The sequence below is a fragment of the Seriola aureovittata genome, chromosome 5 (assembly GCF_021018895.1).
Source record: "Seriola aureovittata isolate HTS-2021-v1 ecotype China chromosome 5, ASM2101889v1, whole genome shotgun sequence".
NCBI lineage: Eukaryota > Metazoa > Chordata > Actinopteri > Carangiformes > Carangidae > Seriola > Seriola aureovittata.
The window spans coordinates 11,308,745-11,327,443 of record NC_079368.1 but is presented as its reverse complement, the minus strand read 5'-3'; the positions used below and the strand labels follow the sequence as shown (position 1 = coordinate 11,327,443).

Genomic DNA, 18,699 nt, shown 5'->3' with positions numbered 1-18,699 from the left:
TTCTCCAACCAAGAGTGAGCCACTGGAGAGATGCCTGCAGCCAGCCCAAATCCACTCTAACTGAATTATTGATTCAGTCTGTTTCAGAGCTTGAGTGAAATATAAATGAATTAAACTATGATTCCAAATTGGATATTAATAAATTATTCATTTACAGGTAATATTATGATGTGATTACCATAATATTAGCACATTATAAAGTTGTCATCTAATGTATTAAACTTTATGTTGATTTAATACCAATGAAATGTACTGTAATTTTTTGTTATTTGACTTATAATGACAGAAACAAGAAATTTGATTTAGTCTAATGGAAATAACGCACAGCAAACAGGAGTCCTTGGGAAAATACTGATGAGAAAGCATGTTGATGTGATTACTGGTCAGTGGCAAAATACTGTATCGTCTGCCCAAAACGTGTTAAGCTTAAGGACTTGGCAAAGACTACATGCTGTGCTGCATGATCCACTTATTGGACGGTTCAAGTACAAGATTAAGTTCTCTTATTATTATTATTATTATTATTTTTTTTTTTTTAGTATAATCACAAACTGAAACATTGCAATTACCCCTCCGGCTGCACATCATATTTGTGGAAAACAGATTATATCATTAGGTGTGTTTGGGTGTTCTGACATACTGCATATAACACAATAAAAAAAAAACACACCTTTCCCTGAGATATACCAGTAATAAAGCAGGATCATGTTCACTTGTGGCACCCCTCTCTTGTATTCAGGCTATATTAGAGAAGTTAACCTCCTTCCCCTGTAGATAATGATATTTCAGAGTTCGTGGCGGCATGGTGACACCCAGAGAGATTCATCTCTTATTCAACAGAACCAATCTCACTCTGTGTCTATCAGACAGCCTGGAGCAAGAAGAAGACCATTTATTTTATAGGGAGAGGGCCTGCTAAAGATGCTGCACTGTTTTCAAGTGGTGCATCGCACGTTATCAATCCTAGAAATGGGGTTACATAGAACACATCACACTGCAACAGGAGGAAAAAAAATAAGCATACCCCTAAAATTAATGACTTTGCGGTTTCAGATCACGTCAGATAAAACAAAACTCACTGCCACTGAAGAATAGTAGAAGTAGAATATCGGGGGTTTATCAGAGAAGGAAGAAAGCACACTTACTCTAGCTTTCCATTAACCAGGGCTTTCATTTAGATGTATCAAGGTTAAATGTAGCAGCCGCTCTGATAAAACAGGGCAGGGTGTTAAGAGACAGGTCCTGAGTTCAACAGATGTAGGTGCGCAGGTCACCAGTGAGAACCTTTCCCTTCTTTTTCATTCAAATGATCAGAGCATGGACTTATTCACATAAGACATCCCTGTAACATCAGATGAAACTTGTTTATCCTTGCACTCTCTGAGGGGAGTCAGTATAAATGCTCTACAACAGATGCCTTATAGCACAGCATACTCAGTCTTGTTAATGTAAGTGACTGAAGAGGCAGACAGAACTGTGCTCAGATCAATCACCTACGCAACAGTAACAAACATAAAACCTTATTGGCAGGATGTGAGACAATTAGCCAACCACGTCAAGCGGGAGCAACTTGGTTGATCTGTGATTACAATAGCAAAGGGAAAGAGAGCGGACTTTGGCACTGAGCATGAGGAGGTCAAAGCAGGGCCAAAGTTTTACTAAAGTGGGCCAAGTTCGGCTGAAGCTGGCCCGAAGCGGGGCGGTACAGTCCAGCTGGAGGAGAGGTTAGCAGGGTGGTTGTCCAGTGGTTCAGGCTACATTACATTGATGGATTGCAGCTCCTAAATCTCCCCTGGCCATCTGCAGGCTCTAATGCGGGCCACTGGGGGGTCCAGGATGAAAAGAAAATAGGAGAAGGATGAGCTACTAAGATTTATCTGACCAAGCAGGGCTGAAGCCGTTTTTGAGGCTGCAGCGATGGATGGGTTTTTACTACCTCTGATTGGGGAGCTGAGATTGAATTTGGAGCTCAACCCAAAAAGATGTCCTGGGGCGAACATAAGACACAAAGCCCACTTGATGGCTTTGACGTGCTTACACACAAACAGGATGATAGCAAGAGCAGAAGGAGAAGAGGAAGGAAGCAAAGAAGTGGAGATGGTCAGGGAAATGTGCAGTATTGTGTTGCAGAGTTATAATTGATTTTCCAAGTGCATTACAATGAAGGTTTTCACCAAACACATTCGGCTATAATGTGAGGAGAAAGGGGTTGATAAGCTAATGATACAAGAATTATGAAAATGGAAAAAGCTTTAAGAGGGGAGAGGAGACTTGAGCAGTTGATTACAGCAGCCGATCATGACAGATAGAGAGATCAAATGAGCGGACACAGACTAACAGATTGGACACTTACAGAGACATGCTGGAGAGCTTTCAATTAATCCAGCCTAATTTAGGAAAGATGTGTGACTCTTGGTCGGAATAATTAACCCAGCCCATCAGCAGCGCAATCAACAGCTCTCAGCATCACAATAGTCTGCACGTATCTATTAACTTACCTTGCTGCCTGTTGTACTATACATTAATGAGCAAGCAGGGTATTGACTAAATGAATGAACACATAGATGGGCAAGTGGGTGCACTGATTGATTAACGGATGTTATAAACGCAGAGCAATCAGTGTCATTAAGTGCAGGAAATGTCATAAATAATTTTTCCCCCCATAATATCTTGGTACCTGTTGGTTGAAGAATAAACTAATATGAATGCATGCAGAGATGTTTTACGTGTGCACGTAGAGCAATGTGACATCAAATTAATTTGAGGAATACAAGACATGAATTCACAATAAGATTATCAAATTTTCTCATGTTGTTTACTCACAACTAGCTGCCAGTGTGTACAGAAAATGTGGTCTCATAACATTTAGTTGGTGTCAACAACAGTTAAAGCACTGTCATTGCTTTCAGTGATCCTGCCGTTTGACTGTAAATAGGCTTTTAATAGGGCTCTCTACTCGATGGGCATCATAAATTAGACCCCACTGATGGCAATGTAGTGGAAATAACCATCTATTCTTTCTGAACATATAGCACACACAGGAAGAAAAAGAAAGAGAGGGAAAGGAGCAAAGAGAAAGAAGTAAGAAAGAAGCAGAGGCAGGAGACACCTATATCCAGACAGAAGGAGAGAAACTGAAAAGATCTGTGCTCCACTGAGAAAAAAGAGAGGAATAATAAATAGAGAAAGGGAGAGGTGAAAGAGGTGGACAGAGCACGTATCAATAAGAAGAAGTGGATAAAACGTTCACATACTCTGTATAGGGATCTTCCTTCCCCAGTAATTGCTCTCCGTCAGCCTAATTTGAATTCTGCATTTCATATATCATCCCATACTCGAGGGACTCTGGGCTGCAGAGGGGAGTTCAGCCCAGGTTAGGAAGAGGTTCTTGGCTACGGGTATGTTCTCAGTAATTAGGAAAGGTGCCAAAGTTTGGATTTAATACGGCCCTGGGTGAGCGTGCGAGAGCTTGTTAGGGAAGTCTTTAGTCTGGACCCCGAGGAGCATGTCAAGCATTTCCGTGTCAAAGGGCTCATCAGTCATTAGCTCTGTACGCCACGTCGCAGCAGGGTTTGCAGAGGGGAAGAAGAGGGTGCACTGGATCTACAACATCATCTCCCTAAGCCTTACTGAGCAAGTTAGACATGTAGACGTCATCAGAGGAAGACAAACGGAGTTCATGAAGTCCTCTGTTCCCAGGGATCAAGTGAATTCTACCTCTGAGCGTGAAATTATCACTGCACAATGCATGCCAGATAGGAGAGAGCGAGGGGAGATGGAAATGATGAGAGACGACTAAATATTTGTATGTGAGAATGGAGGTGGGAGAAAGGGTGTCCAAAGGAATTTTAAATAATTGTAAACACACCTCTAAATACTTGAGCTGATTATGAGCATCTGCCTTCAAGTTGGGCTTCCTCCAGTGAAATTCAAAGCCGGAGCGTCCTCAGTGGCCCCCTCACTCCTTAATATGCATGCTGTTTAGCTCTTTCAGCCGTCACTGGTAATAATGCAAAACATGCTGAAATAATCTAAACACGATCTGTGTGTCAGGTGAACCTACACAATATTGTTTCAATAATCTGCTTCCTTTTTCATCACCAACATACAAGAATGGAATAACTAACTACCTAAAAAACAAAAAAAAAAGAAAGAAATATCTTCTGTGGATTATTCTTTGTTGTTTAATTCAAACTTGTTAGAAAAACGCTGACTATTATAAAGTGTCTCTGATAAGTGAGCCGCAAACAACAATGCTCATTACTGACCCACAGAGAGACAATCTAAGGCAGGACTAAGGGTAAACTGATTAAAGAATTCACACAAAATAATGAAGCATATAAACAAAGTAATACACACAGGCACAATCCCGGGTACACACAAAACCAACCTTGCACAAACAAATACAGATACAGTCAGGCCCCTAATAAGCAAAACCCCCATACTGTACACATGCAAAAAAAAAAAAAAAAAAGATCTTAGTGTTTGCCTAAGTAATAGTAATTATTATGAGGACAATGTGAAAATGTCAAACATTTCAACAGCATGCTGAGCACGGCTGTTGCACTGGTCCTTTTTCCCCAGCTGTGGAAACAGCTTTCTGGATTTAATTGGATGGTGTGCACACTGAGCTGAGAGGTGAGAGGCTTAGTACGGAGAGTTAGAAGGTCTAACTAAGGGATGTTAAACTTAATTCCTGGAGGGACCCCTGAATGCAGGATTCTATGCTGCCCTCTGCTCCTAATAAGTTAATTAGCTCAGCGCTGGGTCAAGAGAACAGAATACATTTCACGTGGAGCATATTAACAATGAGAGTCAATAATATCTTTGCATGCTGTACGTAATATGGCAGTCATTTGGGCTTTGATAAGGGTTCTGGTGCATTGTCAAGGAGGGATTCTCTCCCACATCTTTCATACATGATGTCTTATTGATTTGTATATAGGGCTATTGACTTGCACAGCATCTCTGTCTTGAAACTGAGAAAAATAATGGTTATTCATTGTAAGTCAAGTTCCCGCGAACGCAGCGAGAACCCTCTACTGGGTCTCTACATGTGAGCAAGAGTGCCATAACATTTTCTTTTCCAGCTTCTCAAATGAGAATATTTGCTGCTGTCTCATTTTCTATAGCAGTAAACTAAATATCTTTTATTGAAGTGATGACCGGGTAAAACAAGCAATTTTAAGATGTCAACTTGCGCTCTGGGAAATCATAGTGGAGTTTTCTCTATTTTCAGATATTTTATGGATCAAACAATTAATCGATTAACTTAGAACACAATCAGCATGTTAATGAACGATCAGAGTAATTGTTAGTTGCAGCCCTACTCTGCATCGACAAAAAGTTTGTGCATGCATCAAACAAACTAGTACGATCACATCAAGCACCAAAGGTGATTATTTTCTGAACAAACTGAACTCAGTGGGGCGAAGAGATGTCTGTCATTGGCAGGTGTGGGACCATAAACAAGACAAATGTGCCTTCCTATAACACCTCCATGCTTCATCTTTTCGTTTGATTTTGTTAGATTCTCACTGGTGTTCAGTACAATCTGATTAGAACAAGAAAACTATGCATTAATATTTCTTATTGTGCTCAATTTTTACGGCAACTAAAGGGGTTTTGGGCAGAGAGAGCTGATTATCAACAGATTTCCCCTGGGAAAGACTCACTTAGCTCCCTTCAGCATCATTTGATGATTAAGATTTTTCTTGTAACAAAAAGTTACACACATGTGCCTTTCTTTTCACAAGCTTAATTGTAGCCCTTGTACCTAAGCTTTCCACTGAAGACAATGCAGTTAACATGATATTGCACTCGGACGCTCGAAAAAACATCTCACATCACTCACACAATCACACACACACACACACACACACGCACACGGACTGAAGGTCCATCAGAGCTGAAGTGGACCATAAAGAGAACTAAGTCCACTTTCAAATGAGCTCACAATGCTTTTCTGTTGGTCCACTTTAACAGGACTGAGTTTGGTTCACTTAAAAAGGACTATATGTGAAAACACTAATATTCTGTTGCTTCTAACTTTCTCTTTGAGTCATCATTTTGCAGTTAAATATAGCTAAAACCACAGCACAGCCTTTTGTCTTTATGTGTTTGGTGATTTTGTCAGACGACGGTGTGGTTGTAAAATCAGGACTTTAGCAGCAGCAGAGCAGCCACTTGAAAACGGCTTGGAGGCTAATATGTAGACTTAATGGGCTGTTTCAGTCACTATTTCATACTTGTTCTGTTGTCTGAAAAACAGAAACATGTAAATGAGAACAGCTGTAATGGAAATTCGGCTGTATTAAAATACTGTATATGTGAGCACTGAGAATAGGAGAGAAGCAACAGATAATGGGCTGAAACTGCAGTCCAGCCATGTAATAGGTTTTGTAGCAGCATGCTAAAATATATTTTTGTATGTCTAATCACGATGCCCTGAAATAATCTAGATAAGTAAACAAAATAGCAGCAGTTAATAAAAAATAATATTGTGATGTGCTGCTGCTGTTAAAGACAATACTGTTATCATGGGTCTCACGCTGAAGTTTTGTGTTGCTGAACAGAGATGACTTCACATGCATGTAATATTCTTTGCTTCTGTCATTGATAGTATTACTACAGCTCAGATACTGATGATAACAGCTACATTTTTCTATCACACTGAGGCACTTGCTCAGTCACTCTCTACAGTGGCTGAAAGGTATATTTTGTGGCGTTATTGAATCTTTTAATTTCTACTGTAAACCAGTGCTGTCTGTGTTTTGGGGACAGTGGTGACACGTCCTTGTTTTTATAGACATAGTAAGATATCTCTTAATGAAAGTCAAACACTTTTGTTGATAAAGTCACTCGATTCATCTCTGTGTTTCTCTATGCGTCACTCACTGTGACAGGTATGTTTGTAGTGACAATAAACTTTGAGACAGCACTCTGTGTTTTCAGGATACTGCTGTGATCAGTATTTGATTATTGCAGCTTTAAGTTTTCACAAGGGTGACTTCCTACAAACTGGGCACCTATGTTAAGAAAACTATAGGTTTACAGTACACATAGAGTACATACAGTATAACCATCATCATATTTCAGATACCGGCTCACCTGTCACCAGCCTTGGGTCCTGACCGGACTGCATTCACTCGAGCTGTCACATGCACTCCCAAAGGAGAACACCAGTGTTTTTCCACAGAATTTCCACTTGCTGGTAAACAGGGGTCACTGCCACTTCAAGTGAGCTGTCAGTATTGTCCTATTCACATGTTTTCTACCCTGTATAACCTCTGCTCACTTCCCCTCTATCATTTCCATCATCTATCACAGAACTGTACCCTCTGCCCTGACGCTGACAGTGTGACATGGCAATAAAGTGTCACAGCTTACACCCAACAAAAAGCTGACTGCTTAAGCAGATGGTTGGAAGGTGGGCAGGAGTGCAGCATCACACCTCATGACAGAAACCAGATTGTGGCCATATTCAGCCTGTGGGACAAAATGTGGCTTAATCTATCTGACACAGAACTTTTTGGACAGGACAAGTTCATTCCAGCTGATAGAGGAGCTATCTGAACTATGTCAGGTGTCTGGTGCTGTGTAAACTGGACTAATGGTCCATTTAAAAAAAGAAACTAAAGGCTAACCTGCAGTCCGCATAGGGCCACTCGATGAAAAAGAAGCTCGAAAGAATCCTTTTTTTAATGTAACCCGCTCATATTTTTCATTTAGCTACTTCCTAACCTAACCTATAATATCACCCTCACTCTTTAGTGCTGAGAGGCGTGACTCGCAGAAGAAGAGGAACAGGGCTCGAGAGAGAGCCACCACAGTGCCATCACAGCAAAGAAATTGCTGGAAAAAGGCCCACTGCTGTCAACGAGGACACTCTAGTCAGCCCGCGATGCAACTGTGCTGAGCACCAAGGTGATGAAACACTGCTGATGCAGGTGCACAGTGCCAGCAGAGCGAGGGCAAGAGGAACAAAATTTATCTCAGTGTTTCTGACGAAGCCATCCTTGGCTATATTGTCATGAGTGTTGCTGTAAAAGCAGACAAGGCCAAAGACGGCCACTGGCCTTATTTAAGGGACACATCCCAGGGGATTGAATACTGTCTTTTTGTCTGTGTGCGTGTACATTGCACACAGATTTTCAGTTTGAAGACGTGCAACATTAAGACGACACAGTAACCATTAGAAGGAGAAGCCTGAGTTAAACAGTTTTGCAGGTATCCCTTGAGGCGATGCAGAAACAGAGTCTCTATATGTTCTGTTTCATTTCAACTTCAGAGTGTGAGTGCTCACAATAGTATATAATTCTTTTTCATTTCTATCACACTTCTGTCCCTTATCTTCCTCCCAGACAAAAACTTTTAAAATAAGAGATTATTTTTCAATTTCCTACCTTTCCTCTTGGAGAGTATACATTCCCCTGTCCTCATCAAGAACCCAGATAGCATATATTCCTATCATATATTCCCTGGGTCTCTATACATTTATATAGGTGATTAAGAATATTTTTGAGCAGTTTAGTAATTGAAGTGAGAAGTATTTCCACAAAACAAGTGTGTAATTACTTATCTGTTTGCCTGTGGTTTCCTCTCAGCGCCACAATCAATTACTCTGTCCTCAGAAATGATAAATAATGAGGAAAGCTTGCGGCTAAACAGATTTCAGAGAGCAAATCCAATATTTCACCTTAGAGAGAATGCAGGAAATAGCTGAAGCAAAATGGATACAGTAATGAGCCCCCTGTTGTATCTTAATATGTCTAGGTATACTGTACTGCACTCCTTGTTTTACCAGGGCACTTGTACCCGCTGGATATGTCATCCAGCCTTTACCATCTCTCGTACAAAATGTTGTAGGATGAAAAAAAAGGTATCTAATTTTTAATGTTTCATACTTTTGGTCTTATAAATAGTTGCCTAATCCTTGAAGGCCTATTTGAAATATACTGCCATTACTCTTGAGCTGACTGTATAATTGGTGCCATATTTAGTGCACAAATCAACTCTGAGTGATTTTGCAATCCTTGATGGCAGTTTGCATATAGGTGGCGGTACAGCAATATGATGAATGGAAATGGCCATAACTCAGTGATCACGAGCTTGAAAGTTTATCCTTGCACAAAGCCCTAATAGAACCTAATCATGAATCAGCGAGATTGTAGATTTTAAATATTTTGGTGCAGATCTCAAATTCAGATGCAACTTTTAAAAAATGTTCTATCATCAAAGTAACTAATTTTGAGGATTGTGCAGCTTTGGCGGCAGTATGCGCTCTCTGAATGCTTTTCTAGATGAACCTGCACTTAATTCAGAGAAGGCAGTTTGCCATCGTCGCTCAAAACTCAAAACTAATCAAAGCCTGCACTCTTTCATATTTATTCTGGTCTTTCAATATATCAAACAAGCGCATTTTCAAAAACAAGTGATACACTGCTGATTTCAAGCTAAGGGGATTATGCAAAAAGCGTGTCTTTCTTGTACCTCCCAGTTATAAAACAAAGCAAGATACATCAGCCAAGAGAAAAGGAAAATGTGCTGTCTTCAATGTTCGTGGATTGCTTTTGGCTAAAAAGGAAAAAAAATAGAAGAGAACATCCTCCGGAAATTTCTGTCAGAACTGGATGAAAGAAAACGATTGAATTTTCAAGTGACTGAAGCCTGTAGCTCTGGCAATGGACAGGCGTTGTCCCTATGTCCAATCACACCTATTGTATACCTCCTTTCTGTGCACTGCAATAACCATTGTAGCTGCGTCTTATAATAAGACCTGCATTGATTAGTGATACCATGACGGTAATAACCAGAAAATGAAATAGCAGGCTATAGCTCCCCTGCTGAGTGCTAGGCTGTTTAATTAGTACACCAAAGAGGAAATCAAACTGAAAGCAAAATCAATAGCTGTGGAAAAAATGTGGGGTAGCACAAAGAGGCTATATGGTTTACCTCACAAACCCACACCAGGCGTTATATGTTGCAAAACAGATCAAACGATAACCACATAATTTATTCAAAGGCCAAGTTAAGTTGACTGCTGGAATGCCAGCGAGGAAAGATCAACACAGGCTCTTTGGACCACAACACTGTTTTATTTTTGGTCTCGTTTTTTTATCCCAAAGGAATCTTCATTACACAATATCTAAGACAAATATTCACATCATTTTTTCGATTATATGGAAAAACTACAACATGTTCAGTTAAGATCAAACCTGTGTTACCTGAGGAGATGGAGGCCAAGCGGAATGCATCAGGGTGTCGGTTTGGTGCTACAGGTTCATACGGAGATGAGTCATCCATGTCTCCACCTGAAACAATAAAAAGGACAACAAAGACTCATGATCACTCAACAAAAACAGAGAGGAAATTCATGTCATGATTCCTTTCTCAGCCCTGGATTTTCACAGAGCAGGCTCTTTATCTTTCATTTAAGAGATCGACTGAATGCAAGATCAAAATGTAATATTAAACTGTACTGAAATCATTTCACTGTATTGAAGTGGCTGACCTACAACTGACTCCCACTATGAGTGGTTGGTTTGTTTGTTTTTGATATGGAAAACAGGATGTTCATCACGGTCAGATCATTTCCTTTTGGAGAGAGTATTTGTTCCTGCTGTGGTGTGATTTGGTGGAGCATTCGAAGGACTAAAGCGTGAGCAGTGCATCTTTTCTTGCTAACAATGTCTTGCCAGAGCTGATTGTAAGAAGAAAAAAAAAAAAAAAAAGTTAAAAATCAAATTAGCACTCAACTGACTGAGTTCCTCCCATGTGCCCGCTTCTCTGTAGGCCCTAATCCTGCATTTAAAATTCATAGCCATTCGGTGTGATTGAGACAAACCCTCCAGTGTGTAATAGCTTTGCATTCTGATCCCAACAGAAACACAGCGAGGGTGTTGTGAGGAAGGCTCGGAGACCCGCTGTTAAAAATGAGAAAATCTGAAACCTGTTGGTACAAGCCGATGCTGCATGGACAACCAATCAGTAGATCCAATCAATAGATACAGTACATTCTGTTTATCAACATGTTCCTCGGATTCTTTTGAAAAGATGATGCGAGCTGATAAAACGCTGTCTTCTAGCTGCTGTGATAATGGGCAAGGCTTGTGTGGAAGCTGTATTTGTTTGTGCATGTGTGTGTGTGTGTGTGTGTGTGTGTGTGTGTATGTGTGTGTGTGTGTGTGTGTGTGTGTGTGTGTGTGTGTGTGTGTGTGTGTGTGTGTGTGTGTGTGTGTGTGCGCCTCCGGTTACTGGTTCATACAATACAAAGTTATTCATTTCTCCTGTGATTATATTTAATCATATAATATAATAATAATATAATAAGAGTCAGAAATAAGGCATGATAACATCAGCTATATGTAATCATACTTCACCAGAGGTGGAATGCAAGTTATACAAGTTGAATTTGTTCATTAAAATTAATCAAGAGCAAGGGACGATATCTACATGTGCACTGGCACACAGTGAAGAGGAATGACTAAACTGGGAATTACTAAAGGGAATTTTCTATCATAATTTGTCCACAGAGTAAAGAAAACCAACCTCAGACTTGTGTGCGTCCGCAGAGTCACTGCTTTATGTGCAGTTCTACATCTCTCTTCTAAATCAATATTGACAATCATAACAAGATGGAGCAGCTCAGCTGGCTATTCTCTGAGCACATATAGCTATTGACATCTGGCATAGTTGAGGATTGTATGTTTTTGTTGTTTGAGAGAGAGAAAAGAAGCAGCGGAGAGACAGTTCAGCGACACAAAGGAGAGAAAAGAAAAGACAGATGACGACAGAGGAAAATCAGAAGAAGAGAGGAGTAACATAAAGAAGGCGAGGGAGAAAATTACCTAAATCCCCCAAGTTTTGAGCGTATGAGCCTTTCTTCCTTGTCTTTTTTTGTTTGTGTGTTGAAAGATATGCGTGCACATGAATTTATTCGAAAGAGTATTTCTGTCTTTTTTCCTTCTGCCGTCAGCCTTATCTCTGTTTTTACATTTCTGTTGAGTCAGAGGGACGTGAGAGGGGACTGGACTCCAGGTCTCTCACTATGTGTAACTACAACAATTACCATCTAAAGGCTTTAGAAGCTTTTCAAGAGTTCAATACAACCACGTACTCAGAAAACAAACTCCTTAACCCTCCTTCTATGTTTTTTCAGCAGCAACCACAGTGACTGTGTACTTCAAAAAAGGGGACAGATGTTCCACAGAAAAGTGTAACGCTTCATCTGGTACACCAAGAAGACTTTGTACAGTACAGAGTAGCCCTGTCTTTTTCCAAAAACACAACATCTTGTTACGAGGCATTATGCCTACACAGCTCCTTGCAGTTTAGAGAAGCTTCACTGCACAATCAGCCGGGAATCAAACGGTCATAGGGCGCATTAAATTTCATTACACCCAACTGTACAGTGTGTACTGTGGTGACCCTGTAAAACAATAATGTCAAACACTAACAGTAGCTGTACTTAATGAATTTTAGAAGCTTACTTACATGGATGTTACCAGCTGTGGTGAATCATAAAATTGCAAAACACAATATAATCACACCCGCCCTCAGGATGTAAAAAACCCCACAGCAGGAGCCCTTGTTGTACTTTAAAAAAAAAACTGCTCTTTGACAGTCACCCTGGACCCAATTATGTATCCATCAAGTAATAGAAAATTCTTCCCAGCTGTTTAGTGATAAGATGTTTTTAGCCGCAGGGCAACAACTGATCGCTGTAATTAAGCCTCCGTTTGACTTCATTTGCTCTGACAGTATGGAGCATGACCGGCACGGTTCAGACAGACAATCAGGCTTCTCCCTAGTTAAAGCATGAGAAGAATACTGCTTTTAAGTGGATTCACAGCTCTCTCCTTTGCCATAAGGGTTTTTATGAAGTTGTTAGGCTCCATCACTCATCCTTTTCATATGCATTATCAATGAGCTCAACTCCTGAGGTGATGGAAACTGTCCTATGGATTTTTTTAGTGACATTCTTGGCAAACCGTTTATGGCTGGAAGCAAAGTCAATTTTAATAACTGTCATTCACCTTGCTGTGTTTTCAAAGGTGCCCTATATCAATTGTGCTCCTGTTTAATATTGATTTTATATTGTTCCCTATTTTTGCTGCAGGGGAGTTTGGAGAAAAAAAAAAAAACTCTCATGTTACATATTAGTTCTTATTCAAATATTAGCAATATATTACAACACTATTTCTGTTTTTCTATTAATTACATACAAAGAAAGCTTAGCACAGGCCTGAGCAGCCTGGAGCACAGCCGGAGGTCCTTTGCAGAGCCCTGCTGGCTGTTGCATAAACTCGGCTGGCAACAAAAGGTGACCGAGCCTTTGTCAGAGCTCCCAAAGTTTGCAAATGAGCTGTCAGTGGAGTTCAGGCCAGACAGACCAGTCTCCTCTTTAAATTGCCTCTCAAGGCACACTTGTGCTTTCTGTTTTAGAGGAAACACTGGAATATGGGAATTCACATTTTTATTACATTAGGATAAAATGCATTAATCTTTTCTCGCAACTTCCTCCCATAATGTGCTCATTTCGACAAAGAAAAGATAAAGTGATACCACAAATGCATCTTTCTTCAAACTGTGCTTAACTGAACACAAGTTGAACCATAAATTTAGTTAACGGCTCAGCTTTTGAAGTGATATTGACATTTTAAACTCAATTTCAAACCATACAAATAGGATATTGGATTAGCTCAGAATAATATTTCAAGTCACAATTCCAATCCAGTGTGGCATGGTGGGCAAACACAGCTGAGAAAATGAGTGCTGAAATTTTCAGCCTTCCCTTTGGCAATGCGAACGCGATGTTAATATGAATAGTTACACACTCGCTTACCTAAATCAGCATTTTAATACCTGGTGTCAGGTACTAAATGTTGAATGGTGTAAATCCTGCAAAACTTTCAATAAAAACTGTCACCGTCTTCATGGCACAGCAGCATATTGGGAAGAACATCACAAACAGGCAGCAGCACTGCAGCCTCCCCTCACCATTTTCTTTTTTAGATCAGCATGAATGAATAGAAAACCTCATAATTTTGGATGGTACAAGTTTATAACAGCTTAAATAACCAATATTAAGCAATTTAATTATTTTCTGTGAACATGATTAGTGCTGCTGTATAATTAATTTGGCAACTGAGAAATGGCAACCCAAATAATTAATCTGACTGTATAAAATGTGTTTGACTCCTAATTGTGCTTTGAATTCCTTCATATGGAAGACAGAACACTTGGTTATGTTATTTCAACAAGCAGCTCTTTCAATTAATGATGCAGAGAGTGAAAGAGAGCGAAAGACAGGGAGAGAAAGAGAGAGGCAGCCATGCTGTGATGACAGCCGCCGGGCCTGCTAGTTGACTTCTGCGATGCACATTCATTCAGCATCGCTGTGAACCTTTCTGCCAGGAGTGAGTCTTAATGCCCACATCATGACAGTATTCACTGAGCAGAATGGGCCGTCACTCACTCTCGCCTCTGACAGAGAGCCTGAGAACTCACTCTGCTATAAAAGGCTAATCTAAACCCCCGCTACCTGGCCCCCATTCCAGCGGCACTGTCACACACTATACCAGCCTCATGGTGAATGGGAGTCATCTTGGGCAGTTCACTTTACACAGTATAGAAAATCATTAGACACATTGACGAGGACAAACAGCTCCTGTTTTGTCATCATATTTCACTGATCCGTTTCACATTTTGGGATGAAAGATGAAAGGGGAGAAGGGGGGATGAAAAGGACAATGAGGGGAAAGCTCTGAATGACCGCATTGATCACATCCAGAAGCTATCGACAGGTCCCTTCCTCTGATGATGAAGTAGCCACCTAGCGAGTGCTGGGTCCCCGGCGCAGGGAGAGAGAAAGTAGAGAGGACATATTCAGCATGCAGGAGCCTGCTTCCTCTATCCCCTGACATGCAGGGCAGGCTGGAAAAATGTTCTGCTTATGACAGTGGATGGCTAAGGTAATGGCCGGTGACTGCTACCATTGCTCATAGTAATGATGGTTTCACCCAGGAATACTGTGTACCTTTGTAACCCCCTCCCCTCCTCTGTAGTTTCCCCCCATGACTCTCTCTTTCTTCCTCTCGCTCTTTCAATCTTTGGTTTTCTTTGTCTCTCTCTTAACCCCCCCGTCATTTATCTACTGTCCTGTCCCCACCTCCTGTCCCCACATCCTGTCCGCACCTCCTGTCTGCACCTCCTGCCTGCTCTCTCGCCCTCTCCATTTATCCTGTCCCCTGCCTTGCTCTCTCATGATGTGCACAGCATTCTTACACTGTTTCATGCAACTTCTTGTATTAGCATGATGCAGTAACATATTGAGAGGATGACCTTTGCAATGCTGACAGTCCAGAAAATGGAGGAAATAAATCATTCCACAAAATTGTCTGGTATTCTCGTTGTTTCATGTTGGGATACAGTCTCCTCTCACATTGAGCTGGAGCAGACTGGTGTGGTCCACTGGTGGAGCGCTCCTTTCTCTCTCTGCAGTAAAAGTTGGCCCGGCTAATTAAACTGCTCTGAAAGGTCCTCACAAAAGATCTTCGATTCCTACTTTGAGACCAAGGCTGTGATTTCAAAGCTGAGGCCATGAAATAATGTATGTTGTAGATGTGGAACTTATTGTTTAAATTACCAATTCTACTGCAAACCTGCAAGGCTATATCCACATGAGGTTCAGAGCACACGAGAGAGAGAACCATACAATACAATATCCCTGTATATAGCAGCCAATGATTCTTTCTTAGTAATTACTTCTTTTATAGATTCAAATTGCCAGACCTTATTGCCTCACACCGACACAGGCCTGTTCAGTGCAGAAACCACCCATTATCCATCAAGAATAGCTGCACTGACGCATTGAATTCAGCTGCCATTTTTCGTTAGAAAACACAATTAAGAGGTCACCATTAGCACCATCAGTGATGGCTCAAAGGCATTTTAACACCCTTTAACTGGGGTTTCAAGCCTAAACAGGGCAGTGCAGTAACCTAAAGGAAACAACAGTATAACGATCAAGAGGAAAATATGACCCCACATTGTACCTGCAGGGCCTTGTTATGTGAACAGATCCACACCGGTAAAGAATGTGTTTTTCAAATTAAAAATGCTTCAGAAAGGTAGGTCCCACCACCTGCTGTAATGTGTGAAAATGCTTTCTGCTGCTGTTTCACGAAGACACAGCAAGCATCAAGCAACACTTGACGATGGCATTGAGTCACGTTGTTGTGACACTCAGGCGCTCTGTACTGTATCAGGCGTTTTCTCAGCGGCAATACCGTGTTTCATCACAAAAGTTGTCAACTTCCAAACACCTTTCAAAGATTCAGGCCTGTCACTGGACTTGTGCAAGTAGAGAAAACTCATCCTGTTCCTAAGTGCCTGGACCTTGTTTGCTATTACTGATGTAATTTACAGTTACAGCTCATGGACACAGGACACACTGCAGCTTGAGGGCCTTTCCACCAGGGCATTTTATGGCGAGTCTGGTCTGACTTGGCTAAAGATCAAATGATTAACTTTCTAGTCTCAAGGTAGACTCTTCAGTTTGCTTTCAAATAAGAATGAAATTTTCAGTTTTCAGTGAAGGAGCAGTGAACTTCCACGAGAAAGAGTGGTTAAGACGGGTGCATGTGGTTTAAAGCTTATACATGAACAATGTTTACTTAATCACTCTGAAATTCACAGCAATGTCAAATGGCTACAGACACCAGGCATTACACCTACTGACATCACACCACCTGGTTACATCACATATTCCCTTTTATCCTTATTGTTATCATTTTGAACTTTTTCTTTCATGCCCTTCTTATGATAATCAGGCCTAAATAACTACCACAGTGTTGGAGAGCATTTTTTAAATATTGTTTTCAGTAAAAAAGAAATTAATACTGGAAGTTAAATTTGAAAACACAATTTTTCAAATTGTATTTACAAATGCAGCACTATTTTTTGATTTCATATTTTCTTTATTTTTCTGTATACGAATACAAAATGCACCTACTTATCAATATTTTAGGCCTGTTTTTCTTGGTGAGAGAAGAGCAACAGTTTTTCTTTCTTTCTTTCTTTCTCATCTTGATTTTTATTCACAGTTGATGATTAGACACACACCTGGCTTTACCCTACCTTTGACCATAATTGTCTTAAAACTAAAGGTGTTTAATTTTATGCATTCACTTGGAGGCCACTCACCTAATGTAAAATGCTATCACTACTATACTAATAGGGGTGAAAACTCATATAACTGCACACATTTTGTCCTGAGCCTTTCATCTATGTGTATATGGATAATTATTACTACAATATATTATAAATATCCATTCCAAACCTGAAACCACTATTTCACTATTACAAAAACAAAAGGAACTGATGAAAGAAAAACATCTGACAGTAAGGTTTGTTATTATTTTCAGTATTTTTTAGAGTTCTTACTATTGCATTAGTTTGTAGTAATAATGAAGAAGCAGCATAGTAATGAATTTCAAGATGCAGACTTTACCAGGATCAGTTTGAATGTTTAAGATGACTGATTTTCCGCATATCACTTAAAGTACACTCCCTAGACTGATCCACACGGTGAATACTTCTGACTTATGGTCTTTTCGTTGACAAAGTCCTTTTGATCTAGAAAATACAGACCTTCAAGATTAAACATGCAATGCTGGGCACATTTAAATTGAGTCATTTCTGATTTGAGTGCAAACGTCTCGGGCTTGTTCTTTGCGTGATGTTCTGGAAGCGATCCTTCCTTTACTCACACATTAAAAATGTGTGGTCTGATTATTACAGTGTCTTAATTCTGAGCAGCTAACCATGGACCTGCATAAATATTTATTATGCATATTTGCCTTGTATTTAATTACCTATTTTTCTATTGAGCACAGTTTGGGTAGGAATATGTGAAGAAATGATCATGCAGTTCTTTGATGCATTGATGTTTTGTTCTTACTTGAGAATGAAAGTACAAAATCATCAGCATTAACGAAAAAAACACTCTTTAATAAGTGGCCTAATAATGGATGTGGTCCTAAAAAAAAGCTCAACTTTATGTCTTTACATTTCACAGGAAAACAGTCAAATCTAAATTCATTTGCTCTGACAAAAAAGGAACATAGAGCCCTCTGTCTTTCTGAAGACATTTGATTTGTTTTTCCTGTTTGCTGTGTTTGTCCATTATAGGGAAACATGATTATTTTTGTTCAAAGATACACTTTTAATGAACTTTTGCAACATTCACCTGGTTTTGTATTTGAAATGAAGAATGTTAATATACAAACTAACTGTGGTGACCTTGCCCGAGGCAGTGGAGTATCAGTGTGCCGTTCGTGTAGGGCTGGTCTTGGAGCAGGGCATTGTTTCAAACCCAGTCCATCACTGATCGACATCAGCTTTCTCTTCACAGACTCAATGGTTTAGCCCTCAAGCTTGCAGGCCAACTTCCTTCCCCTGGTCAACACGGGTCACAAGAAACAAGTTCTAGCTAGGGTGAGATTTTTATATGGCTTTCTACACTTTATACTGGCCTTAGGTTGCAGCAAAGTGGCCATATGCGCAAAGTGACTAAATATATTTGTCTTCCAACCATCAAGCAGGCAGTACTTTACATACATAGCTCATCACATCGATAGAAATTACATAGGCCTTTAACAATCGCTGCCCTCCTCCTTCCTATCCTCTCACACA

At 40.2% G+C, this 18,699-nt stretch overlaps 1 protein-coding gene across 1 annotated transcript in view; it reads right to left on the bottom strand.

The window, feature by feature from the left end:
* The window catches only part of LOC130170069 (GDNF family receptor alpha-2-like), a 45,522-nt gene that overhangs the window by 22,200 nt on the left and 4,623 nt on the right, over positions 1-18,699 (bottom strand). The window contains exon 3 of the mRNA XM_056377191.1: positions 10,227-10,313. Coding sequence (XP_056233166.1) covers positions 10,227-10,313 — 87 coding nt within the window. The remainder of the gene's footprint in view (positions 1-10,226; positions 10,314-18,699) is intronic.